The following is a 27,108-nucleotide window of genomic DNA, read 5'->3' on the forward strand; positions in this document are numbered from 1 at the left end:
CATACAGCTGAAATGTCTTCCTCAAATAATTGCTTTCTTTCATGTCCTGGATACAGCAATGGTGATTTCACATCCCAGAATTTGAGGATGAAGAAAGGAGCCATTTTCAACAAAAGCCTGCTGTATCTGTGTCTGGAGTGGACACTTGGAAGGCTGTAGCTTGTATTCCAGATAGTAATGCAGGGAAATTTACTTGATAGGGAATTATAACATCATTTGATAATACCTTTTTAATCTCAGTTTCTTGACTGTCATTCTGTGGTCTGTGAATAGCTGATTGGTGATCTGCTGTATCATTTTACTAAAAAAATTCTCTCTTGCAGCCACCAAAAAAGATTTTTTTGCGTGCTTGCCAGGAAAGAGTCAGAGCTCTGTAAGCTATTCTTTTTGTATTTATGAAGTGCTTCTCGCTTGGGTATACAAGTGCCATTGAAGTCCTCAAACACCTGCTCGTGGCTACATGTTTATACACTTCACTCAGTAAAGAGCCTTCCTGTAGTTCCCTCCCTGGTACCACGTGTTGGTCACTGGAGACTTGTCACCTAAAACCCAGCAGGAATGCTGAAAAAGACTTAGATTTTGGTTTACTGAAACATGAATCAATGGGAAAAGAAATGCCAACACTTTCTAAAGAACTGCCAATGAATATAGTGCAAATTTGGCACATTTAAAGAGAAAAACAGAGCATTCATTCTATACAGCTTGTTCCTTTGGCTCTTTGAAGGACATGGTGTCATCCCTGATCTTGTCCATTTCTAATCCAGTATCTTCTCATAGTGGTCAGTGCCAGATGTTTCAGGCATTGTCCTTTGTTTATCATTACTCATTCACCATCAAAGCATCCAAGCCATTCAATATCTTGAGCTTGAATGAGCTCAAGTTATTTTGAGATTGCTGATGGAAAAGGAGAGGAAGGACTTGTTTCAACAACTAATCTGCACTAATTGCAGGGGTTGAAACCTTCCCTGATCCTGAATTGGTAATATGAAAGGCATGGTGTAGGATAGCACTTCTGACAGAAAAAGTGAATATCCAGAGGAGCCAGTGCTGTCTTGCCTGCACTTTGGCTGTATTTCTAACAGGGAGGTCAGCTTTGGGGAAAAGTCCTAAAGCACTGGAGTAACGTGAAAAGTGAGAGCTAGTATTTTGTGTTTTATATATATATATATATATATATATTTGTTTGTTTGTTTGTTTGCTTGCTTGCTTGCTTTTCCTGATGCCCAACGTGTATGGTTGCCTCACTTGTGAGGGAGAAGTGCTGATCCGACTCCAGGACTAGATGTACAGCATCACACAGAGCATGTATTCTACCAACTGGGAAAGGAAATGCGCTCCAGTAGTTAATTTTATCCCCAGAGCACTTCTTTGATCAAGTGATATAATGGCACTAAATTAAATAGTGCTTTTCCGTGATCTGATGCAGCCCTGTCACTTACTCTAATTATTAGGACTGTGTCAGTCTTCTTATAAGCAAATGCTGCCCTAGGGACTTTTAAATTAATATGTGATTTGTATAAATAGCTATTTGGTACACACCTTAAGGCATTGCAGCAGCAAAATTGCTAAATGAGAACTACAGGCTAAAATTTAGAGAAATCAGAGAATTTAGCCTTCATAAGTGAAACGTGAATGTCTAAGTTAAATTACTGTGTGTTGATTATCTCTAAGAACAATTATTATAGTTGCTCCAGGCACCTTAAAATTCCCTTGGACCAGTATTCTCTCACACGACTGCTAGGCAATATTAGTATGAATAAAAAACTTCCTGGTAAGAGATCTGGATGAGGTTATACTGTTTTGGAACATAAGAGGAATTTGCTGGATATGGCCTTGGGGCCAGAGAAAAGGCCCTGGGAGTGTTTAATTTAGTGAAGTAAAGATAGCTTTCGGATGCATATACAAGGATAGCTCAAGCTGACATTGAAATGATTCTCAGGAAGCTCTCAAACCACATGAATTGTGCTTCCCTGTCTGCATAATCACGGTAGTCCTGGAGAACATGCTGGTGAACATGAGTAAGCAGTGCACCTTGCAGAAAGGAAAGGTAATTGCATACCAAGCTGGCCTCTCGGTATAACAAAGATGTTGACTATCAGTAGAAAGTCCCTTTCACTGCCAAGAAGGCTAGGGTACTGGAGCATGTGATAGGTAATAAGAGACTGAGGGAGTTGATCTGTTCATCTTGGAGAACTAAAGAATAAAGTGAGTGGAATCTAATTACTGTTTGCCAAGATCTGAAGGGGTTGTAGAGGAAATGAAACCAGACTTTTCTCTGAAATGCACAATGACAGAACCAGAGACAATAAGCAGTCATTGTGACTGGTTAATCTTGACTGTTGTTAAGCTTTGGCAGAGGTTACCCAGAGAGGCTGTGGAAGCCCCATCCTTGGAGATATTCAGAACTTCACTGGACCAGGCCCTGGGCAACCTGGTATAAATTGGCCCTGCATTGAGCAGAAAGCAGGACAAAATGACTTGCAGAGGTACCAGCCTAGATTATTGTATGATTACGGGCCACCAAGATGGTAATCACATTTCTGCCATTTTCTTAGAAAACAAGTCTAAGATATATGTCAGGTTCCATTTTAGGACTCTGTCCAAGTATTACGTGTTTCTCTTGATGGTCTTATCATTACTCTCTACTCTACCTCTAAAGAAAGAGGTATGGGAGGACCGAGACAGGGCATTGTGTGATTGCTGCTGGTAGACTTGTGTTGGTGGCCAGTGGTGGGAAGGGAATTCCAAACTCACTGTAGAGAGAAAAAAGCCTGCAGGGTTGAAGGGACTGTGGCTGGTGCTGCACTTGGACATGCTGCAGAGTTCCCAGCACAGATGTCTTTATATCAACACCACAGAGATTTCCCCTCAGGCTTGATTGAGGCAAAGTCAGGAGCTGTTTGGCAGTTGCCATAGAAACCTGACTGCAATCAGCTTTTAGCTCAGCATAACTTTAATGAGGCTTTGTCACCATGCTTTATTCTCATTAACAACTTTATTATTGTTGATAATGCCATCCTGTAACAAACAGAAGAGATTTGGTTCTGAATAAGGTTTTTCTTCTAAATTTATCGTCAATTTGCAGAACTGGGGAGAAGGCAAAGTTTTTGTGTCAAAGGCCTAGAATAGAAGATGTAACCAGAAAATTAAAATGGTATATTATGAAGGGAGATCAGAGGTATGACTAGTGTACTGTAATGGCGTAGACCCTCATACAACCAACTGTAAGTGCTCACACCAGATTTTCCTGTTAGCAGCTCTATGTCTGGGACTTTCTTGCCCATTATTGTAGGATTACAGGAAAATGGAGGTTGGAAGGGACTTTGGTTGTCTAACCTCCTACTCATAGCAGGGTCAACTAAGAGGTCAGACCAGGTTGCTCAGAGCTTTATCAAGTAAGGCCTTGAAAATGTCTAAGGTTGGAGACTGTGTAACCTCTCTGGTAACCTGCTCCACTGATGGATTGTTCTCGTCGTGAAAAAGTTGCTCTGTATACCCAGACTGAAACATTCTTGTTTCAATTTGTTCTTGATGCTCTTCCACCAGACACCACTGTGCAGGGCTTGGCTCCATCTCCTTGCTAACCTCCCTGTAGATACTGGCAGGCTGCTATTAGTTTTCCTTGTTCAGAGGCTGAACCAACCTCTACTTACAGGGCTAGTGCTCCTGACCATCTCAGTGACCCACGGCTGAACTCCCTCCAGTTTATTGATGTCTGTCTTGTACTGGGGGACCAGAAATCACATGCAGTATCTAGATGTGGTCTAAATGATGAGTCTGGCTTAGCTGCATTTCCTGTAAACTTGATATCTGTATCAATATAAATAAGTGGTATGAGCAGACTAAGAGTTTGGAGCATCTGAATATTGCTTCCTGTAAGGATATATAACATGGCTGAAGGCCAAACCATCCAGCCTCCCTCTTTCTCTCTCTGTGTCACTGTCTATCTTCTTTTCCCATGTGTGAGAGGAGTAATAAATTCTACATCCCTCAAGGGTTTCATTGTGTGTTTGTTAGACTGCATTATTGTAAATCACCTAAATATTAACTGTCAGTAATGATGTTTTTTTGTCATGTTCTTTTGCAGGTTACATATCACAAGTACTAAAGAATTACACTGACCATGCCTGTGATGGAGAATACATCTCCCTGAGATGTCCTCACAGAACCACCATCAGCATCCAGTCTTCTTTTTATGGCCGAATTGTACCAAGTCATCAGATGTGTCCCTCTCGCTATCCTCACTCCTATGCAACTTTAATTAAAGAAGACGTTGACTGTTCAGTTGGCACTTCCCTTCAGGTATTGCATGATAAACTGTGTCTGTTCATTTGGGATTTTTTTCCTAGGCCAGGCAGCAGCTGTCTCTGTTGGTCCTCCATAGCTCTGCACTGAGCAGTGCTACCCAGCATGGGAACAAAGACATCTCACTGAGCTTAGTGGGTGATTCATCTTTGTAGTTTAGACAGAACTGAATTAGATTTTGTTGCTAATGCATTTCTTAATTTTCCTGCAGTCCTAATCAATAGCAGTTCAGAAATGAGGTTGAAAAACAAGTACACTGCAAGACCAAATTATGTTTGGACTGTGTTTAAAGATTTATTTTTTATAGTTCTCCTGCCCAATGGGTAGCTTTTTTAACATATTCAGATTTTTTTTTTCTTCAGTTCAGAAATGATTCTGTTTCAAAAGGCTTTTACTTTAGTAACTTGAAACCCAGGGAGAGTCCTTGACTTTACTTCTTCTCCTGACTCATTTGGCTCTTAGGCCACCATAAGTGATCACACATCACTTAAGCTTGTAATCTCCCAAGCATCTGTAGTTAATCACCTCTGTCTATTTGTGTAGGGGTTGTTGGCAATATGTATCCTCCCAAGAGCATATGTGACTTCAGCAATTCAAAGGATTATTTGGAAGGTGCCAGTGTTAGTCAACTGTCAAGAGCAACTAAAATTAGAAACATGAACTGGCTGATGTTGAGATGAGTGGGGTCTGCTCCCAGATGTATAAGAAAGCTCAAGTCTTTCTAAGTGCAGTACTTGGGACTATGAAAATCTTTGGGCAAAGACCTCAACTTTTCTTAAGCACCCTGTGTGTTTATGGCTATGAATCAATAATAACTCATAATAAAAATTTATGGCAGAACTAGATTAGTGAACCTACAGGGCTAGTGAATCATTTCTTCTGTAATTTGGCTAAAGGCCAGTGGTTCCCACGTCACTTTTCCTTCTTGCATCCAGGACTTTTTTAGAAGAGTTTACAGCATTTTTTAAAGTAGATATGAGTCCTTTGGCTTCCAAATGTTGGTGGTAAATTCTCAAGAAATTGCACACTGTTCAAGTTTGCCTGTAATATAACCCTTGAGCTGACTGACTTGCAGCTGCCCTCTTAATAGTTCCACTGCACATCAAATGTCTGAGTTGTAGTGTGGGAAGATGTTGTCCTTATCAGTGGGAAGTTTTCCCAGATATGATAATGGAAGCTTTTAATACAACAGATGAGGCAGTCATGTTGTTTAAGGTGGGAGAACATGGACTGAAGACTTTGGCAGAAGCCAACCTTCCCTTCTTTCTTTTATTTATTTACTGATAAATTTGCTTGAAACATTCAATTTGATAGCATGATTGATACCTGTGTGTATGGACTCATCCTTTGTGGGTGAGCATCTGGAAGAACTAGAGAACAATGGAAATGTAATCTTTGGCTTCTCATGACATAGTTTTATATGCAGGAGGGATTTAAAAGAGGTCCTTACCTACCTAGCTTCTTATGTCCTCAGAGCTGTTACCCATTAGCTTTCCATAGAACACTTAAGGTGCTTGTAAATACAGCTCCCCCTATTTATCAGAGTGAGAATTGTATTTCCTGTAGGCATTTTTGCAGACGATCTCTTGTACAATAAGTCTGTTACATGACATGCCTATTTGTCCATTTTTGGGGGATACATTCCTGCTAAAAGAACATTCTCTGTTCTGCCACAAGTTTATTAAGGGACCATTGGCAACCTCCTGAGTCTCTTTGGAGAATATTCACAGTGACTTTTTGGTACTCCCAAATCTGGCTTTGATACCTCAATATGCGGTGTCTGGCCAGGGTAGGATGAGTCCAAATGCCAGAGCTGGATTTTGTCTTCTTTCCTAGTGCTGGAGGGGGTGATGCCTCTCTGAAGGTTAAGCCAAAAACTCCACAAGCTGAATGGCAAGCTGCCTGCAGCTAGCTGGTAGGAAATGCATGTATGTAGGAAAATTGGACATAGACAAGAAAATTGTAGACAAGAAAATTGCATGTATTCTTGTGGTTTTGAAACTCACTTATATGGCTGCTATAAAGAGGACCATTGTATGTGTATTCTGATTGGCACTAATTTAAAAAGCCAGCTAAACTAAACACTTCCAAACTAAGTGTATAAAATTACCATGTCTAACCAAGCCCATGACTGTATAAATTTATTGCTTCTCTGGAGACTGGCCTGGAGGATTGTAAAGGACAGTTACGAATACTGTTCCCTTCAAGCACTACCTGTGAGTAACAGTTAATTCCCATTTCGAAGCTCTCTTCTCTCTAAATGTCCAGTTCAGACATAGTTTGTGTTAAAAAGGGAAATAAAGAGTTGATTACTCTGAGACAACCACTGTTAATTCAGCCTTAAGAGGTTGGCTGCCAGGATCCCTTGCTTTAGTCACTTGTTTTTGTTTGAAATGAAATGCAGACCACTTGGGAGAGTGTCTCCAAGACATGAAGGCAGTGACCCCAAACTGTGCACATTTCTGTTATTCTAACACCATAATGTTGGATTCAGTGGGAGATTTCCAAATGCACAAAGAATTTGGACATTCAGACTGGGATTTCAGTTTTAATGTAGTTGGTCTTAGCTTTTAGATTAAGTCACACATATGGAGAGATCAGAAGAACAAAATAAAGTTGTGTTGAAAGCCAGACATTGTTTGCTGTATAAACATCCTCCTAACCCTATTCCACTCTGTTAAACAGGGGAACCCAGAATTAGCACAAGTCACATGAGATATATTGCAGGAAGAAAAGAGATTTTTCTGCTGTATTAATGAAGCATCTCTGAGATAATTTAAAGATGGGGGTGTAGAAAACTCCTACACATCCTTTAATATTAGAAGCTAATTTTGTGCTCTAATGATGTTTTCTACAGTCTGGGCTTGTATTGTCTCTTCTGTACTTTGCCTGTAGAGTCCTGCTGAACGTATTCCTGGGAGGTGACAGAGAAAAGTGCCCTAATCCCAACCAGGAGGGCAGGATGGGGTCACAGAAGAGGAGCATCAGAAGCTCTCTCTGCCTTGGTAGATCTGAAAAAAGAGCTGCATTGGCATGGTCCTGTTTGTGTTGGTGTCATTGCAATGAGTTGTGACTCGCACATACTTTGATCCCTTTTGAGCAATTCTGCAGGTGCAATTGGTCTGAGCATGCAACCTAATCAGAGAGCCTGAGGATTTTTGGCAGATCAGTGCATTGGGCTTTCACAGCGGAGTTTTCTCCTGCTTTGTAATCCCATGGCACACAGGTGGAGCTGGTCAAGCCCATTTTTAATCCATGCAATATCTGACTTTTTTGGTGTGTGAGAGTATAGAGAAGGAGCTACATTGCATTACTGCACAGCTGGGGAACATCTGGAGAGAGCTTTTATTCCAAGGAGATTTGGAGATCTGTGGTTCTCTCATCCGTCACACTACCACACGTATTTGCACTTTGCTTCTGTGGGGGCATCTTGCCCATAGATTAATTCTACCGGGATCGTATGAGATCTTGCCTTTTGTGTAAATCTGGAAGCTAATAAACAGATACAGTGGCAGTTATGTTTATTCAGATAAACACATAAATGTTGGCACAGAGAAGAAACAGGAGTGTTACTGCTCTGCATTCTTCATTGTCTGCTGATAAGTGTCTACTGATAAGTGAATCTGTTTGGTGAGAAACCTAAACACAACTTGTGCCTGCAAACATACATGGGGCACAGGTATGTTTGAAGCTATATTTGAAGCTGCTCACCTGAAGAGGAGGAGGTTGGGAGTGCCTTGTTTATAAAGCTTTCCACAGCTTCTTATTCCTGGATCTGTGTATCCTGGATTTCAGCAATACACAACTCAGGGAGAATGTTTAATGATTGGCTTAAAATTATTGCTTATTACACAAAAACTAGATTACACTTTGCAGCAGATTATTTGCAAGATTTTCATTTTGGTAAATTATCATAAAAGTACAACTAAAGCTTATGTAGAAGGAAAATAGAAAGTCCTGGAACAAAGCTTATTGAGAAGGAATATATATAAAGCCCTAGAGATGCACTTTTCTGTTGTGTTTCAGCTCCCAGATATTTATCAGAGACACTGAAAGTTAGCTTCTGCCTTCACAGATACATGTCCTGGAATCAGCAGGAAACCTTTCACCGTGCAACTTGTGTCTCCAAGAGGGCTGTGCTTAGAAGGTGCTCTGGAGCCGAGCCCTGCATCTTGTTAGAAAAATTAAGTGGGTTGGGGAGGGAGCTTAGGCACAGCCTGTGGCCTGGGTCTCTTTCAACACTCTCCAGGACAACCAGCTGCTGGTGACAAGAATCACTAGTGCTGCTGATGTGGTATTTCCTTTTGTGCTTTAAGCGAGACACACACACCTTTGCTGCCACCATCTCCCACTGTCACTCTAGCAGCCTGTGAGGCAGCCCTACAAAAGGGAGCAGATTCCTTGCATGCTAACCACGAGACTCCCCGAGCCCTTCTTCCCCCCTTCTTTTTTAAAGGATAGGGAGGTTCCTGGTATAGAAATCAAAGGGGAGCTGACCTCTTTGGTGATGAAAAGATGAGATAAACTTCCCAGTAGCTGCATGTTGTTGGTCACAAAGTGATGGAGCTGGAAGGTGCGTGAGATACTGAAGATGGGTTTGTTTTCCCCCAACATTCTGGCTTAACAGTGCGGGAAAGTAAAATACAAAGCAGATGAAAATGATTCAATTGCTCTGTCTTTCTTGGAAGGCAGGGACGGTGTTGCTGGTCATGCCCTGTCCCAGGACATGGTACAGTCCCACGGATGTAACAGCCTTAAGAGTCCTTACCAGGAATCAGGGTCCTGCTGTAACAGTACTACATAGACTCAGAGAAATGGCCCTTCCCCATGTCTCTGAATCTATAAGATGATGATGGTCAAAGGGAAAGAGGGGAAAAAGTGACAGAATGGAAGAATAATTTACACCAGACCACATGGTCGTCAGTACTGCTGGGAGGAAAACCCAGGGTTCCTCCTTATACTGCACATTTAGATCTCCAGGACTTAACAGACAATCTGAAAAAAGAAAGTTTCAGTTTCAGAAATACCAGAATTAAAGAACGGTTTGGGCAACTCTACATCAGACTATGCTGGTTTTTTTTTTTTTTTTTTTTTTTTTTCAGAGGCTCATGAGCAATGAGTTTAGGGTCCAGAAGAAGTTAATGCAGTGCCAAAGTTGCTCTTAAAAATCACAGAATGAGTGAAGCTTCATTCATGAAGCTTGCACTGACTGAAATACAACTGTCTGGCAAGCATCCCCCCCCAGCTAATTATTTGCAAATAGAAGACAAGCTTGATGCGGAGGTCATAGATAATCTCTAAATTGCTGTATCTTTGAAATCTTTGGCTTGACTGAAATAGCTCATCAGAGCAGCATGATTATGTGCCACAGAAGGAGGGACACTGGAGGCAAAGGTGGCCAATGCAGCCTGTCTCCCTGATGAGGCAGGACTGCTCCCTGGGGTGTAAGCCTCCTAATGCTTTGTTTACTCTAAATTTAAACTTTCCAAGTCACGGAGCTTCCATCATTGCTAAGACCCTGCTTGACATTGTAATGGTTTGCTCTCAATGTTTTTTTCTCCACTCTGTTTTAAGCTTTCACTTTCTTTAATCCCGTGACTTTTGGTTATGCATCCTTTTGTATTTCTTTAGCTTAGACCTCCTCTCCCTTTGAAGTTGACTCCCCATACAGATTAAGTTTCCCACTGTTAGGAAATGTAGGTAATTAGGCGATATTTGTAGTGCAGTTTTTATCAGGTCCTTCTATCTACTGAGCATAGTCCTGATCTTTGTGTCAGAGTCTCTGGGCTCTTTCAAAGGCTCTACTAGAGGAAAGCTGTTGAATCTTGAGGTTGCCTTTTACCATCCTAACCCCACTGCTGCCTGTCCTACTGCCCTTGTTGGTGTTTACTATTGCCACAGCAGAGCTGGTGGAACGGAATGTGTGCCCAATTTTCAGCTCTATTTCACAGTCTGGTGTGTTAGAGAAAGTCACCAAATGTGTGGGCATAGTTCCCTTCTGCTGACTCCCATGTGAGCACTGGAAGGTTCATGGGAGAGTGATAAGAGATAGCTAGCAGAGCACTAAAACCAGCCATAGGTCAGTGGTCAAGATTTAGGGCCTTTGTTCTCTTCTTGATTTGATGCACAGATTGAATGTGTTAATTTGGGTAAAACTGAATTACCTTCCAGTAGAGCAGGCTGGGAAGTTGCTTGATAAAGCCATAGACATATAAGCCGTATATCATCAATTTCACTTTCCTCTTCCTTGTCACTGATCCTTCAAAATCCTCTTGATCTATGGGCTTCAGTAATTCATACACATGAATAGAGATGAACGTGCAATCTGCAGATAATTCAAAGAAGGACCTTTAAATAAGTTTGCAACTTAAAAGTGCTAAATTTGAAGTTTATTTTAAGGTAATATCAACACGCAGGGTTATATAGAACCATATCAAAATCAGATAAAATGAGATATGAATCAATCACAACTTCATTGTGCTGTGCGGCTTTGTAGGGAGAACTAATGCTACCTTGTTTGTTGTATTTACTTTTTATTGCAAAACTCATGGAGGTGAACCAATATAGGTGTTGGTATAACTCCCCCGTAATAGTAATACCTGGACTGAATGTGACCTAAAAATGCTTAATCATTTTTAATCATCAATGTGTATATTTAATTACTGGTATCTTTTTGTGTAGAATTCTTCATACAAATCTCTGCCCATCTTCATTTGACTGCACTCAGCTCTGATCCACTCATGCAGCTTGCTCCCTGAATTACTCTGCTCAGCAATGTACAATTTGGGCAATCATTTAGTAGGGTTCCTCTGTGTAATTTCATGCCTGACTGACAAGCCCTGAAGTCATCCTTATGTTCCTTTGATGATGGAGGCTGTACGCAGAGCAGCCCTCTGGCAAAATCCCAGCTCCCATTGGGTTTCACTATTGGCTGCTATGGGTCCAAAGTTTCACCCTCTGCGTGTTAAATCTCTGAACTACAACAAGGCACTAAGAACTGAGATAAGCTTAATTGCCTTGGGTGTTAAGCTCAGTTGTGGTTTATTTTAAGTGTGTAGGGGAAGCACTTCTTGAGTGATTTGAAGAGATAATAAAAATGAATGCACCCTTGGTAATGGCTGAGGACAGCCTTGTCGCAGAGTTCTGATCCAGTCCCAGATTTAAAAGGTTGCTATCTAATAAGCACAAGAAATTACTTAGCTAATGAGCACAACAGTATGAGCACGAGAAATGTGTTTCATCTGCAATGCCTACTAGGAAGACGTGGTTTTGAGCTTGAGGCTGCCCTTGCTTTAAGACCCGGGTCACTGCAGTGAGATTAATCCAGGGCATAAATCACAGGGGTTAGATTAGTGTTTGTTTTACTTGAATTCACATTTCTTTCTCTCTTACCTCCTTCTATATCTTGCAGATTTTTAGCTCAGTCATGAGCCATAGGATGGAATGGGCTTAAACAGCCCCAGCTTCCCTCCTGAGCGCTGGCTGTCAGCCCTCAGGCTTGATTTACCACTGAAATGTAATTATAAAATGGCACAATGCAATTAATGTGTCTTCCCTCCTCTCTCATGCCAGACAGGAATTCCTCCTCCACCTTCTCCCGTTGGAGTGATTTTTATAACATAATATCCAACGTGACTTTATTTTATGTTACTAGGGGGTCTACCAGATGACATTGACACAAACAAATGGTTGTATATACCAGTTAGGGACAATTTTGTGTGTCTGTAACTTCTTCTATGCAAGATCAGTTTGCTCATGGGCCTCTTTTTATTGGTTTGTTTTTGTGGTTGTGTTTTCCCATCTTTACAACTGACAGTGAAAAAATAATAAATTGCCATTCATCAAACCCATGTGAGCTCAGGACATTCAATCTCCACCAAGAAAACCCACAGCCTTCCTGGTGTCAACCTGGCTGATCAGCTGCAAATACTTCAGAAACAACATCTGGCATCTGCCAAAGCTCTGATCATGCCTGGAAGTGTGATTCTGCAGGTAGGACCAGAAAGCTAAAAGTCTTGGTTTGTAAGCTAGCGTGAGCCTCACCTTGTCACACATGTTTTGCAGGGTCGCTGTGTTGCACGGTGTTTAAGAAGATGGTGCTATGCAGCACAGACTGATGAAAGCAATGCAGAAGTTTTCTGTGTATGCCAGGATAGGTGAAAATTGTATACACCAGTTTTTAGGTTAACTTGGTTTTTGATTTCTTGTAACTTGTTCCTTCCTTCGTTCCTTCCTTTGTTCTTTTGTTTGTTCGTTCGTTTGTTCGTTTTTTCCTTCCTTCTTTCATTCCTTCCATCCTTCCTTCCTTCCTGTCTCTTTCTTTCTCTTTCTCTCACTTTCTCTCTTTCTCTCTCTTTCTCTCTTTCCAATTAAAGAGGAACAGATGCTGCTTAGGCATTGGAGACAAAATTTGCAAAGAGGCCTCTTGTTGGCCTCAGTCTCTGCTGAAATCCGGGGTGGTATTCCCACTGGTTTTAGTGACACCTACTACATAATGTTGAAGTCTTTTGAAAATCCCAGCCATGCAGTATGAAGAGGTTTGCTGACCAACAACCTGAGTCTGCTGCCTTTAAGGAGAGAATGCTCCCCTGTGGGAAATAAAACTTTCAGGGTGTTCCTTCCTTCCCTTTGCTACATATTCATAGCACTGCCTAGGTGTAAACGCAGTCATGGCTGTGCGGTACGAGCAAATCCTTCCAGGACCCCAGCGATTTGGAGAGTATTTCTCACCATATATGAAGCACTCAAGAGTTGCTCCAATTGTTCCTTGCCTTGTGACATCAAAAGAGGTGTCTGCGTAGAGGTCTTACTTGAATTCTTTTGCAACTCATTGGCTTTTGCATTCAATTAAATTCCATAAGCTAAGTGAGCAGTCAACCCTATGAGCCTAGAGGAAAGAATATGCTGTTTTTATGCATTCTAACATGGTGCTCAAGCTACAGCTAATGCTCCCAGGCACCTCCTACACCGATCACCTTTCAGCCTTTCCATGGTTAACCCTGTATTTTGGAATGAGATGCTTGCAATTTATTAAATTTGTGAGTGGAAAACAACAGCATATGATCTCTGTTCTCTAGAAAAGGCCTGAATCATCTTGGTTTAAACTTTAAAATAAAGGTCAGACTCGAGGCAGGCACAAATTCTTGCATGTGTCAGTCCTGAAGGTGAAAGCTTTAGGGAGTTGCAAGGAACTGCGGAATGGGGCAATTCCAAATGGCACTTGAAACTGGAGCAGCTGTTGTTCAGAGGGTGACATCCAGAGTTATAATGCCAAAGATAAAATATGTTCAGGGAAAACTCAAAAATAGATAGTCACTGAGGCAGATAGAAATTTGGGTGGCATGCGGTGGCCTTTATGTAAATGGCACAGGGATAAGATTGTGGGAAAGTCCAAATATTGAGGTGGGTACAAGGAAGGGAAACAGGGAGGTATCTGGGGGAGTTTCTGAGATAGGATTTTCCAGCAACTCCTTGCAAGTGAAAAATTAATTGTTTTGGGACTGGAATTCACTGCTCTGTATTGCAGGGACTTAGTGAGGCTGCTGGATTACCTCGCTCTGCGGTCTCAAAATGCTCTGACAGGTTCATGTGTGTCAGGCAAACATTATGGTAATTTTAGCGCTGTAGGGGCTCTACAGGAGTATACCTAAGTCATCCAGCTGAATTTAAAACTTAATTACTGCCCCACTTAACAATATTCCCTCCCCACACTTCTGCTCTAGAGGATCATAGGGTTAAAAAAAATCATTAATCTTTCTTAATGAAGCTATTTTCTAGCAGGAGACAGAATGTCTTGCCCCTGTGGATTCTGAGACAGAGTTTTTATGAGTGTTATGAATGGGCAAGTGGGAAGCGAGAGCCAGAGGAAAAGCAGTATGAAAAAAACGGGACCAGGGCCCAAAATACCGGTGATGGGAGGACCCTCTGACCCACAGACCCTTGCTGAGTTGAGCTAAAAGGAAAGCAAAAGGCATGGGGAAGAGGAGCGAGCCTTATTAAAAACTGAATAAGTTGGCTATGTGACAGCATTCCCACCACAACGACTAATTATTGGAATACCAGCTATTGCCAAAACTTTCATATTACCAAGAAGAGAGCTCCTTTGAAACCTGTGGTTGAAACTGTGATTCTCTAGAGGAATCTAAAGCAGAACGGCGTGGGCAGAGCTTGGGCTTCTGTTTTTAATTGTCAAGGCTTTTCCTGGGACATGCTGCTGGTACTGCCTTATACTACAATTAAATTGCATGCGAGTGTTTCAAAATCTCTGTGACCGGCCCAATGCAAAGCCCTCCTTTTGCATGCAAGAAAGAAAAAGAAATGGCACTCATTAAAACAGTGCAAGCTTTACTCCTCTCTTTTATTGCATGGTTCCTTCAGTACCCATCACGTTAAGCTGGGTAATATAATTATTGCTGGAGCCAGTTAAGGAGGCCAGGATTGCCATGCCCTTCTCCAGCTTGTCTGAATTTGACGATCCTTTTGGGAGATACTGAAGTGCTTTCATTTTTCTGTCTCTTGTGCGCGTCTGTGTGCATCCCCTGCTGCAGAAGATGCTGGACGAGTGCCAGGACAGACGGAGCTGCCAGTTCCTTGTCAATAGCCGGCTGTTTGGCGCAGATCCGTGCCCTGGAACCGGCAAATACCTCCTCGTGTGGTACAAGTGCAGGCCAAGTGAGTATCTCTCCATCAAATCTGTTTGCTCTGGCGAGACCAAAACAATTTTGTGCTTGATCCTTGCCAGCGAGACCTTCTGGGACTTTTTGTTCCCTTCCACCTTTATTTTCAGTGTAACATAACCCCTGGGTGCAGCGCGTTTCTCCTCTCCCCCTCACTTGCTGCACTGCTCTTATGCTGCTGCTCCATCTCTTCCCATCCTGCTGGCAGCCTGCGGTGCAGATTGTTTTTGCAGGTGCCAGTGGAAGCCTTTGCCAAGGCTTAGCTCATGCTGCCCTGCAACGCTGTCAGCAGTGAGGGGGCTGCTCCAGCTCCTATCCAGTTCCAGACATAGGAACAGACTGCCCTGAGGAGCTGTGGGTGACCCATCCCTGGAAGCATTTACGGCCAGGTTGGATGGGATTTGGGCAACCTGGGCTGGTGGGAGGTGTCCCTGCCCATGGCAGGGGGCTGGAACTGGATGGGCTTTAAGATCCCCTCCAACCCAAACCATTCTGTGATCTGGAATGCCCCTCTGGTCCCACTGGGACTTGTCCCTGCTTTGCCTGCCCACGGCAGTGTAGTGACAGCCTGGTTGGGTGAAAATTTTGGGTTCAGGTGCCTGAGGCAGGCAGTTGAGAGAGCTGAGCAATGAGAAACTCACCTGCCCACACCATGCCACAATCCAGCTTTTAATTGCTTCCAGATCAGGCCGGGTGACATTAACCTCTATTTTGCGGGATCTCATTAACTGTGTTTAAATTAAATGGGGCCAGTGCCTGGGTACTGGGAGTGCAATTGTGTCGCTGTGGAGGAGTGTGGTTTTGGATCGGGACAACCAGCAGTGTCTTGGCCAATTCCTGGCTCTGCTGGGGGATTCAGCATGATTCCTTGAGCAATTTGGAAGCAGGCACATTAGTTTGGAGACAGATCAGGTCTATTGGTGGCCAAAGAGTGGCAACTGATTTCATGCAGAGAATAGACCCTGACACTACTATTAGTCCAGATATTTCAGACCAAGCCCTTTCGATTACATAAATAACATGGTTCCAGCATCACATTGGCAATTTTTTGGGGGGGAAAAATATATAAAAAATGTTTGCACAGGGAAGAAAAACATACCTGATTTCTGAAAGGGTTTGAAACAACAGCAAAAACGTCCAAAAACTGAGCTGCAGAGAAGACTTTTTGCCCCAGCACGTAGAGACCTGTGCTGATGAAATGAAGGGATCTGGCAGGATCTGTGAGGAATTCAAATGAAAAGTAGGTAATGAAGCACCTGCACTTACTGTGGGGTTTTCGTGAGTGATTGGAACATCCCTCGTTAGTTGAGAAGCACATCTCTGTGAAGCAGGAGCGATTAGCAGGGTGTTCTGACAAGTCCTCATAAACCTGGAGGTTTTGTATCAAAGCTCACTTGAGAAATCTGACTGTTGAGGCCCGTGCTGAACTTCTGAAGACACTTCAGGATCCCATCTGTGCATAAATATTTATGGCTTGGCATTCTTTGCTAATTACAGCCATGCTAGAAGAGAAGGAGTTTGTGTTTGTGCAGGGTAAGTGATTTTCCTGAAAGAGAGCAGGGGAAGTTGCTTGAAAACATTTCCCCAAGACATTATTTTTTTCAGACAGCTCCAATTTTGTAGGGTAAAACAGGGTAACCTGATGGAAACTGTTACTCTCTGAGCAAACTTTTAATCAGAACCCAGTGGATTAATAACAAGGTTTGAAATATGTGAAAATTAGCCTTGCACAGAGATACCAGGACACATTCAACCTTTCCTTGATGATTCAATGCTTTAATTTTAAGTCTCAGAAAAAGAGCCTAATGCTTGTTTGAGTCTGATAATCATGTCTTTTCACTCTTCTGTTTGGAGAATGTTAATGAAAAGACTGGTGAGGATGGATCCACAGAATGCAAAATACGGGACTCTGAGAAATTTTGTTTGTCTCTTTTGAACATCGAGTACTTGAGTATTGTTTATGAGCTATTAATGAATTCAGTGGAAGGTCTTCATGCTTAAGAATTGATCCCCAAAGCTGTGGTCCCATGAAGCGTTGGTCCAGAAAGTCTGAGCACCCATAACTGTAACTGAAGACTACCTGAGGGTCATTTCAGGAGCTTACTGCCTGGCACATGCTTTGATCCATTATTTTATCAAAAGATGTGTGCAATTTTTCGGACTATGCCTCTGTTCTTGCTTTGTCATTCTTAACAGTATACATGACTGAAGTGCTCTAATAAGAAACCACTTAAGGTCTGAATTGTCCTCTAATTGTCCTCTAAATGTATTTGTCTGTTTTCATTGGCTATTGAGGGAGCCCAACATGACCATGCTACTGAACCATGGCTAAGTGCCCACCTAGGTAGAAGGAATGTGAGTTTTCCTGTATACAGGTATAAAAGGCACTTTGGGAAGAGGCTTGCAGTTTGGACGGGACATCTTTAATATAAATAAAAGATGCCCAAGCCCTCCCAGTTTCACATTCATGCTGGAGCCTCAAAAGGCCCCTGAATAGATTCAGTTACCTAAAAAGAAATTCTTTCTTGAAAGAAAGCAAAATTGAAGTTAGTGGCCTTTACTTGTACCTTTGCTGAAGAATAACTAGATGATGCAGTTATCCCCTCCAGCCACTGTCACTGCAGTTATGCCTCTCTGACATTACATTGCATTTGAAATTTAATGGTTTCAGTGCTCACTGGCTGTATGGGGTTCATTCACAAGGCAAGGTGCTATTTTGGTTTTCATGGGCAGAATTTCAAGGAGATGAAGAACAGTATATCATGCTGAAACTGAAAGCGACATATTTTCCAAATGGTAGAGACTGCTTTCCAAGTGATGGAAACTTTAAGCGATGCTTGCTTAACCAGAAGCAGTAAGAAATTCAATAGCTTGTGCGGTTTTGGGAAGTGTTGAGTTAATCCTAGTCCCCTGTGATCCAATGGCTGGATCTGGGGTCTAGGAAGCACTCATCTGCATGTACATCTGCATGTACAGGACATCTGCATGTACAGGACTGTGTCTGGGACTACTTTTAAATGGCAGAAGTTTGGCAGTCCTGTGTATTCTCTCTGCTTGTAAATAAATACACTCTGTGTGTGTACTTTAAGGTAACCCTATGGTACAGGATTGGTAATGAGATCAGAAATGATCAATAAAATCCCCTGTCAGCTTGGGGTAAGTAAGACTTATTTATTGCTTCTACGTGGCTTGAGGGCCAAGGATCATCAAAGTATATAGAGGCCTAGCTTTTTGTTTCTTTTCCCATTGAATGTGGGCTTTAGTTTCAAATATGCACCAGCCTTTTGGGAAGATGCTCGTAAGTAGAGTACAGGTCTCAGCAGAGCACAGCTATGACTTGTGCCTCTAAACTTGGAGGCACCTTTGTAAATCATCCTGGTACCTACAGGCCCAACAGAGCCCTCCCAAGGAGTCCCTGCAGGACAAGGCTGGCAGATGTTGCTGCCGGCAGTGAAACCTGAAGCTGTTCTTTGCTAGTGTCAACAGATCCTCAAAGAGTGCCAGAGAGCTGCTGTGGGCACAGGATTTCCATCACTCATGTAATTACACCTCTGTTGAGGGACAGGCCAACCAGGTCAACCCAACTCCCAGGTCCAGTCTGGGATTTAGCACTGGCCAGGAACAGTTTCCAACAGAAAGTTTGGATGTGGCCACCCTGTTTTAGAGGCTAACAAAGTTCGTGAGAATGGCTGCAGGCTCTTCCATGCCAGTTTGCCTCAGTGCCAGAGAACTGGCACATTTAATTTATCAGGGCTGAGGCAGCCTGAGATCTACATCCAAAGCACACCAAAGCCTAGGATCAGGCCCTGAGCATACAGAGGATTTCATTCTCCACGGTACCTTTCATGATCATTTAAAAATTGCACACAAATCCAATTATTTCTCAGGTAACATTCTGATTTGATTTAGACCCATTAAGTATAATTACCGGGCAGGCTGCAGAAACATATAATTAGAGGGAATTGACATACTATTTAATTGGTCTAACATGAATTCCCTCTAACTGAAATCTGGATTCACCAATATTATTTAAACAATTCAGTGCTTGTTCATCTCCCTACTTCAGAGACAGATTGTGTGTTATTGTAAGCTAGGAAATATTTGCTGTGTGCCTGACTTTCCCGGCTGGGAAGAGAACCACTGGGGCTGCCCAAATCATGCCAAAGAAATAATGTCACCTCACTTTGCCTCAGCAATGCCATAGCAGCATTTTACCAGGTTGGTTGCTGCTCTGGCTCTTGTAGGAGCAGGGATTGAACTGTCCCTGCAGAGCATCTGTTTGCCCATAGTGGCTTTTGTGGTTGTTTCTTTGTGGCTTTCTATTTCAAAAGTGTCAGTGCCCCTGGACAAAATGAAGACATAAATGCTTGCTTGTCTCTGCTAAAGGATTATTTAGGATGAGGTCTGTTTGGGTGGCCATTCACTGACAATGCCATTGAGAGAAGAGATGGTTTCATCCCTGCTTTTGTGACTTCTCCTCTGAGTGCCCTGCATGTTACCTTTCCCTGGTCTCCTTTGCACCCATGAGATGCCACTGCCACACTGTCCTGGATGCACCGTCCCCTTCTCAGCTCTGAATGGCCTGAGCTGCAGCCTCCTGCGATGCTCTAGTGACATTTCCCTCTTTCCTCCCAGGCAGTTAATATTTTAGCTTATGACTTCAAGGACTACTGGTAGACAGAACCCCCATTTATTTATTTTTAATTATGATTGTTTTTATTTCATTTTAAAATTCTGGCTGGAGCAGCTGGGTGTGATAGTGGGAGGCCAGTGGGTGTGAGGCCTCCCTGTGTTCATTGTCATGTAGCAAAGTGTAAATCCAAGCTTTGCTGCTCTCCCTTCTATTCACAAATACAAGCCTAAAACCTTTTGAAGTTTCAGAAAGCCTGGATTGTGACCTGGTCTCTAATTGCAGCTCAAATCCCTCTGTAACAATACAAGAACATATTTGTGAAAGGCATAAGGCTCTGAGAAATGCATTTGGGAAGCCTGCATTTGTTGGCAAAGGGTAAAGTGCCAAAAGTTTTTATGGGGTAGGAGGAGGGAAGGGCTTGACGGGAGGTCATTTTGTTCTAGTTCAGGGCCTGTAGCTTTGATTTATGGGGAAACTTTTGTGCTGAAAATTGACCTGGGCAAACATTTATAACAGAGCAGGCATTTATTCTCTAAACCATAGATTTAATTCTAATTTAAGCAGTCCAGTTAATTCTTGTGAACTACAATGACTATGTTTCAAACTTGGGAATGCCCATCCTTATGTTCTTGCCAAAATCTTACACAGATAACTCTATTTTTCTTAACAGCACTAGTCAACTCTAATTAGAAGGCAATTGAATTTTTAAATCAATTAGGAATTAATTCTAACTAGGTCTTCTGATAAAAATGTTGTCTGCAAGTTTGCAGCCTATCAGATGGTGATGTAGCTGCTGCACTGTGTCCCAGAACTGACTGCCTTTCAGCAAGGATGTGCTTTTTTATTTTTTATTTATTTTTATTTTTTATTTTTTTTTGTCAGTGGTACTTCAAAACCTTTATAAACAGCAGAATTGCATTACTTGTGGCAGAGCTTTGCAGCTATCAAAGAATTGCAAAGAGTCATCCTCCATGGTGGTGATTCCCAGTCGCTGGTGAATTTGAAGCTGCCTTATATGTCTTGGTTGGGTCTGCTCCCACCTTTCAAATGGATTAACTGAAAAGTCTGGGAAGGACGTTATGGAAGGAAGCCCTAGGATTGCAGCGAATGCATCTTGTGTGCCTTGTAATTTCTGTGTGATCTGTTCCTACAATACTGACTTCAGTGCGAGCTTTGCCACTGACTTTTCAGGGCTATGGATTACATCTTTTCTGTTAATTTTGTTGAATGCTGCCTGAAAAGCCTGGTCTTGTTAAACATCCTTTAAGCTTTCACTCCCTGAACAGAATTTGCAAATGCTGTGCGCAAGAACAGCAGGCCATGGAAAGACAGAGTCTTTGTAGAAAGTGCACATGAGAGCAAAGAGGGACCTGAATATATCCCTGGTCCCTTTAACACTGGTGATTGATTTTAGTGCTGGGATAGATTGGTAATTCAGTAGTTATCAACCCTTTCAGAAAAGCATTAATCTCCTTCATAAGACAGCTTTATTGGTGGCAGGAGAAGTTCACTGTATTGTTCGCTGCCTGGCTTTTTGGTGGGCCAGGCTTTCTAAAGCAGCACGGCGGAGTGTGGGCTGTTAAAATGGCACATCCTTCTGGCCCAGCCACTGAGGCAGTAAAATAGGTCTTTTACCTCCTGCATTCATCAGCTTACTCTTGCTTATCTCTATTAGTTCAAAACTGTTAAGGTGGTGCAGGGAGGGGAAATTTATAAGGGCAATAAAACTTCAGGCAGCAATCTCTGTAGTGATGAAGAGGTGTAAATAAAGGAATGCTATAAATAACAGAGGACAGATCCATCAGCCCGTGATCTGGGTTGGAGAAACGTTAATGCTAATGATTACTATTGTTTTAAGCTGCTGATGCACGGAGATTTTCAGAGGCTGTCCCATAGCCCTGTCTCTGTAGCACAGCAATCATTTGACTGTCAGGAGCAGGATTAAGAGGACCACATGATTTCATTGTCAGTGAGTACTGAGATTATTGTCAGTGGCTGCCCCCAAGGTGTGCGAGTAGAGGAGAGAGAAGGAAATCGCTGCTGACCCAGGAGACTTAAAAAAAAAAAAAAAAAAAAAAAAAAAAAAAAAGGTCAGGTGTGATAAAAAGGAGAACAGGTGATAAAAAGGAGAACAGAGAGGTGGTGAAGAAAAGGATGTGGATGTAAAGTTTGGTGGGTGAGGGCTCCAGTATCCAGATCTGAACCACTGAAAAAGACACATTCTCATGGCTCCCCGCTTCCATTCTGCCTGAAGTGTATACATCAGAGGCTATGACTTTTACAGATGTCTTCTCCCCATAAAAGCAAGGCTGGGCCCTTGGGGTGTTTAAACACGGGAACCAGAGCCCAGGTATTTGAGAATGAAATCCCTAAATCCAAGTATCAGCATGGTCCAATTGTGATAGAGGTTGGCAAGCTTTGGATGGTAGATTTCAAGATTTTCTGGTGAGTTTTCTGGCATACTGGACAAGGAAAGCATATCCCAGTAACAACATACTTAATAAATCCAACTGAAATGCTGCAAACATTTACTTTTATGAAAGTCTGGATCTGTTATATTGAAGCCACAGTTTAAACCATGTGTTTAGGTCTCACAGAGCAAGAAGCAGATCAGAGAGGTAAATTCATGCAGTACTCCTGCAGGGAGTCCTGTATATGGAGTTATTCAGGACAGAAAATATAAATCAGTTGCTCTCCTCAAATAAAAAAAATGGAAAAAATGCAGGGAAGAATAAATATGAAAAATACTGGGATAGACAAGTGGTAATGAACTCTTTCCAGTATTGCGAATATTTTTTCCATATCAGTCCCACGTTTGGTTTTCAGATTTATGATACATTTTTAAAACAGGAATTTACTGATATTTTCAACTTTTTATCATACTACTGGCACATCAAGCTCTTCTCAGTTACTTTTCCTTTTCTGACTACTTAAATAGCACCAGTGGTTGTCACCTAATCATGTCTCTAAGAGCTGGGATATCCAAGAGCTAAGATATCCGTGGCAGTGAGACTTAAAGGAATTTGGGAGATTTGGTAACTGTGCATTTCTGCCAGCTACATTCTCCCTTCTTAGACAAAGCCATTGAGGGAATGCTGTGTGTTTAATTATTTAGGAAACCAGCAAACCAGCTTTTAATCTAGTAGGCCTCATTTTCCCTTGTTTTATGCTCTAGGTAACCCCATGGATTTTATGCGGAAGTATGAATCAGTTATCCTTTTAATGTGCCTGTGTTAGAATTATTAGCACCATTATTTTGACATTTGGAGAAGACTTCTTATGATATAAAAGACTAAATTCTCCCTTCCAGCTACTTTAATGGTAATATTTACACCATCACTGGAAAAGATGAACGAAAGGGCCGTGAGCAGTTGAACTAATGAAGTCTTTTTATTTACATATTCAAGTAATTTTTTTCCTTGGTGCATCCCTTCCATCTTTTCATTGCAGTATGTACTGGGTCTGGCTGAGATGTTAACTTTCCCTGCAGCAGCCCATACAGTGCTGCACTCTGCACTTGTAGCTAGAACAGCAGTGGGATCACACCAGTGTTGTCTGCTGCTGAGCAGTGCTGGCACAGCATCAGGACTCTCTCTGACCCTCCTAGGGGGTGGGCAAAAAAGTGAGAGAGAAACATCAGCAGGGTAGCTGACCTAAACCAACCAAAGGGATATTCCATACCATATGATGTCACACTCAGCAATAACAGGTGGGAAAATGAAGAAGAGGGGAGGGGTGGGCTCTCGTTGTGAAAACGTCTGTCCTCCTCCCGAACACCGGCTACATGCGTTGAGGCCCTGCTTCAAGGACGTGGTCAAGCATCGCTCATTGGTGGGAAGTAGAGAGTATTTTCTTTCCTCTGCACTTCCACATAGCCTTTACTTGTTTTGTTTTGTTATTTCCTTTCCCCCTCCCTCTTCCCCTTTCCCTTTTTTCCCTTTAGTTGAATTGTTTAATTAATAATATTTCCTTAATATTTTTTTTTTTTTCTCTTTAATTAAATTATCCTTATCTCAACCCATGAGTTGTTCTTTCCTTTACTTCTTCCCCTCCACATCTGAGGAGGGGGAGTGAGAGAGCAGTTGTGGTGTTCAGCTGCCTAGCACAGTAAAACCACCACACAGTAGCAAAAGTTTTCACCATGCTTTCTGTTTTACCTCCTATGGTGTAGCTCTCCAGATCTATAGCCACGCTAATCAGCTGGGTGTTATATCCATACTGGTTGGTTGGTGGGACAGTGCAACAAGAACCAACAGCTTTGGCACTAATTAGGCTCTATTCTGTATCTGGCTACCAGTTTTTATAAAACATATAGAGCCTTAAACTGCCTTTGTCAGCTCTGCTCTTCTGGCACATTTCGCTGAAGTTTAGCCAGCAGGTTCTCAAGTCATTGGAAGGGGGACTAATAAATGGCAGGGCAAAGGGTCAGGCAGAAGAAAAGCCAGTTGATTGAGTTGATTCAGTTGAATAACTGAATGCTTACTTCAGAGAATTAGTCCAAATTCATAAGTGGGACAAGAATTAAATTCATCCCCAGCTCCCAAGGGTTGTTTAACTCTCATCGCACAGCCTAGTGTATATACTTCAATAATGCTCTGTTCTTCTTTAGATAACCAAATACTTCTGTCCAGCAGGAAAGTGCAACTAGGTGCATCAGAACTGGACTTTGGAAATGAAATGTAGCAGTTAATTTGCAACACTGCCAGAATTTATGGAGCAGAATACAAAAAGACAACTACTTCAGAGTAATGAAAGTGACAGTGGGGAAAGGCTCCTCTTAAACACTGCAAATTGGATGGGTGCATCAGGCTTGTAATTTTAAAGGAATCTGACAAGGTCGTTTACAAAGAACAATCTTCTTACTTGTCGAAACAGTTTCAGACCTCCAGAACTTAGCAGTCTTGAGTTTTCAAGGTACATCTGAACTTGGCAAACTGCCTATTTGGTGTAACTCTGGACTGTCATCCACGCTGCATCTTTCCAAGTTTCAGATTAGCTTCTGCAGAAGTGGTGTGCTCCATGCCACTGAGGGTAGCAAACTTCAGTTTTTAGAAGTTAATTTAGAGCATCTTCAAAACAAGTACCTCAAAGGGAAGTTTGAACTTAATTGATGTTAAAAGATATTTATTTGAAAATGAATCACTTTGTGATTTTCTCATGTATTTATGCTCCAAATTAAAGGGCTCAAATAACAAAGACTGAATTTTGAAATGAGGGAACGACCAGGTCATCCACAGTTTAAAGATTCTGTGAAATGCTTGTGGGGGAAATAGAGGAAAGGCTGAAATTGAGGACTATTGAGATCTTAGCTGTCTTGGAAAGATCTTCTCCACCCAATCCTGCCTAAGGAAATACTGACTTGATTGATATGGATTTATTCAAATCCTGACATGAATGAAAAGTTCTCATTAGTAGCAGGTTGACACAGATGCAAGGGAAGCCCTGGAACTCAGGATATGAGGTACATCTCTCATAAATGAAAGGAAATCAGAAGAAAACTAAAAGCAAGGAGCCAGAGCAATGTGCAGTGCTCCAAACAATAGGCAGTTGCAGCTGTGAGGAATTTTTGATCCATATTGACCTATTTGCATTTGGGGACTTAGAGGCCAGAATCTGCTTATATCCTGGGGTGCATCAAGAACGGCATCGCTAGTAGGTCAAGGGAGGTGATTGTCCCGCTCTACTCTGCGCTGGTGCGGCCTCACCTCGAGTACTGTGTGCAGTTCTGGGCACCACAGTATAAAAAGGACATGAAACTGTTGGAGAGTGTCCAGAGGAGGGCTACGAAGATGGTGAAAGGCCTGGAGGGGAAGACGTACGAGGAACGGCTGAGGTCACTGGGCCTGTTCAGCCTGGAGAAGAGGAGGCTGAGGGGAGACCTCATCGCAGTCTACAACTTCCTCGTAAGGCGTTGTCAAGAGGCAGGAGACCTTTTCTCCATTAACACTAGTGACAGGACCCGCGGGAACGGGGTTAAGCTGAGGCAGGGGAAATTTAGGCTGGACGTCAGGAGGGGGTTCTTCACAGAGAGGGTGGTTGCACACTGGAACAGGCTCCCCAGGGAAGTGGTCACTGCACCGAGCCTGTCTGAATTTAAGAAGAGATTGGACTATGAACTTAGGCACGATCTGAACTTTTGGGTAGACCTGTGCGGTGTCGAGAGTTGGACTTGATGATCCTTAAGGGTCCCTTCCAACTCAGGATATTCTATGATTCTATGATTCTATGATTCTATGATTCTATATCTTTAAAGAGTAAGAAAGGACATGACTCAGGAAGCAAATGCTTTGCTTACTTGAAATGAAAAGTAAATGAATATAGGAACATATAAGGGTGATATAAGAGTGATATAATGAATATAGGAACATAAGAGTGAGGGGAAAAGATACGCAGGGAAGCACCAACTAAAAGACATCCTTTTAGTCCAACTGCCTTCTTCACAGAGGAGTGCGGGAGTCAGTGGAAGCTGTCCAAGGCACCTTTGCCTGCTCTGAGATGTGCTAATCTATTTTAATTTTGGGAGGATGGACTTAGATTTACATGCACTCAAAGAATTCTCTCTTTCTTACAGAAGTTGTACCACAGATCCTGGGAATTTGCTGATTATGGGGGAAAACAAGAATATATGCAAGTAGAAATGAGTTTCACATGTTATAAAGAAGGGTACTGAATGGGTATCTGCAAGCTGAACTGTTCACAGGCAGTCTGGTTGCAGAGGAACTCTTGTTCATGGATGCTGCTTAGATGCATCTGTCATGTTTCTTTTCTTGGAGACTTGTCTCTTTAATTCCCCCAGAAGAGATATTAACAGATACTAGCTATACTCATCTTTCACGTGGTCAACAAGATCACTGGAACTGGTTGCCCAAGCAGATTGTGTAGTCTCAGTCCTTGGAGACATTAAAAACATGACTGGACATGGCCCTAAGCAACTTGCTTTAGCTGACAGTGGTTCAAGCACTGATAGGTACAGGTAGAGATCTGGGTAGGAAGAGTGACACAGTGCATTGGAGATGTACCTTTTTTTTTTTTTTTTTTTTTTTTTTTGTGGAGGGAGTGGCTGTGTGAGGAAGGGAGCTGTCCCTATCCTCTTTCCTAGACCAACACTACCCACTGCTTAAAGTTAAACACATTCATTGATGAGTTAAAGGAAAATAGGATTAGTGTTGGTGGAGTAGTTGGATATCATGAAGACAGGGAGATCATTCATGAATGGAGGGAGGTCATTCTGTGGTGGTTTCACACTGATGGGTAGCTGAGCACCACCACACCACTCTCTCACTCCCCCTCCTTGAGAGAACAGGGGAAGAAAATACAATGGAAAAAAAAAAAAAAAAAGCTTGTAGGTTGAGATAAGGACAGGGAGATCACACACCAATTACCATCATGGGCAAAAAAGATTCCTGCCTCCCCTCCCCCCCCGAGTGGTGCAGGGAAAGGGGAATGGGGGCTGCGGTCAATGTCAATCTGTAGCACTTTGTCTCTCCCACCCCC

General features: G+C 42.4%; 1 protein-coding gene across 5 annotated transcripts in view; it reads left to right on the forward strand.

Moving 5' to 3' along the window:
* Nucleotides 1-27,108, forward strand: part of EVA1A (eva-1 homolog A, regulator of programmed cell death) — a 188,355-nt gene that overhangs the window by 51,356 nt on the left and 109,891 nt on the right. For 3 of the 5 annotated variants that reach the window (XM_035322584.1, XM_035322581.1, XM_035322583.1), the window contains exons 2-3: nucleotides 4,088-4,302; nucleotides 14,853-14,976. In XM_035322584.1, the coding sequence (XP_035178475.1) occupies nucleotides 4,222-4,302; nucleotides 14,853-14,976 (205 nt within the window). In that variant the 5' untranslated portion in view covers nucleotides 4,088-4,221. Of the gene's footprint in view, nucleotides 1-4,087; nucleotides 4,303-4,337; nucleotides 4,440-14,852; nucleotides 14,977-27,108 lie in introns of those variants that run through there. The other 2 variants (XM_035322582.1, XM_035322585.1) reach the window with 2 other exon arrangements.

This window comes from Oxyura jamaicensis, chromosome 3 (genome assembly GCF_011077185.1).
Source record: "Oxyura jamaicensis isolate SHBP4307 breed ruddy duck chromosome 3, BPBGC_Ojam_1.0, whole genome shotgun sequence".
Classification (NCBI taxonomy): Eukaryota; Metazoa; Chordata; class Aves; order Anseriformes; family Anatidae; genus Oxyura; species Oxyura jamaicensis.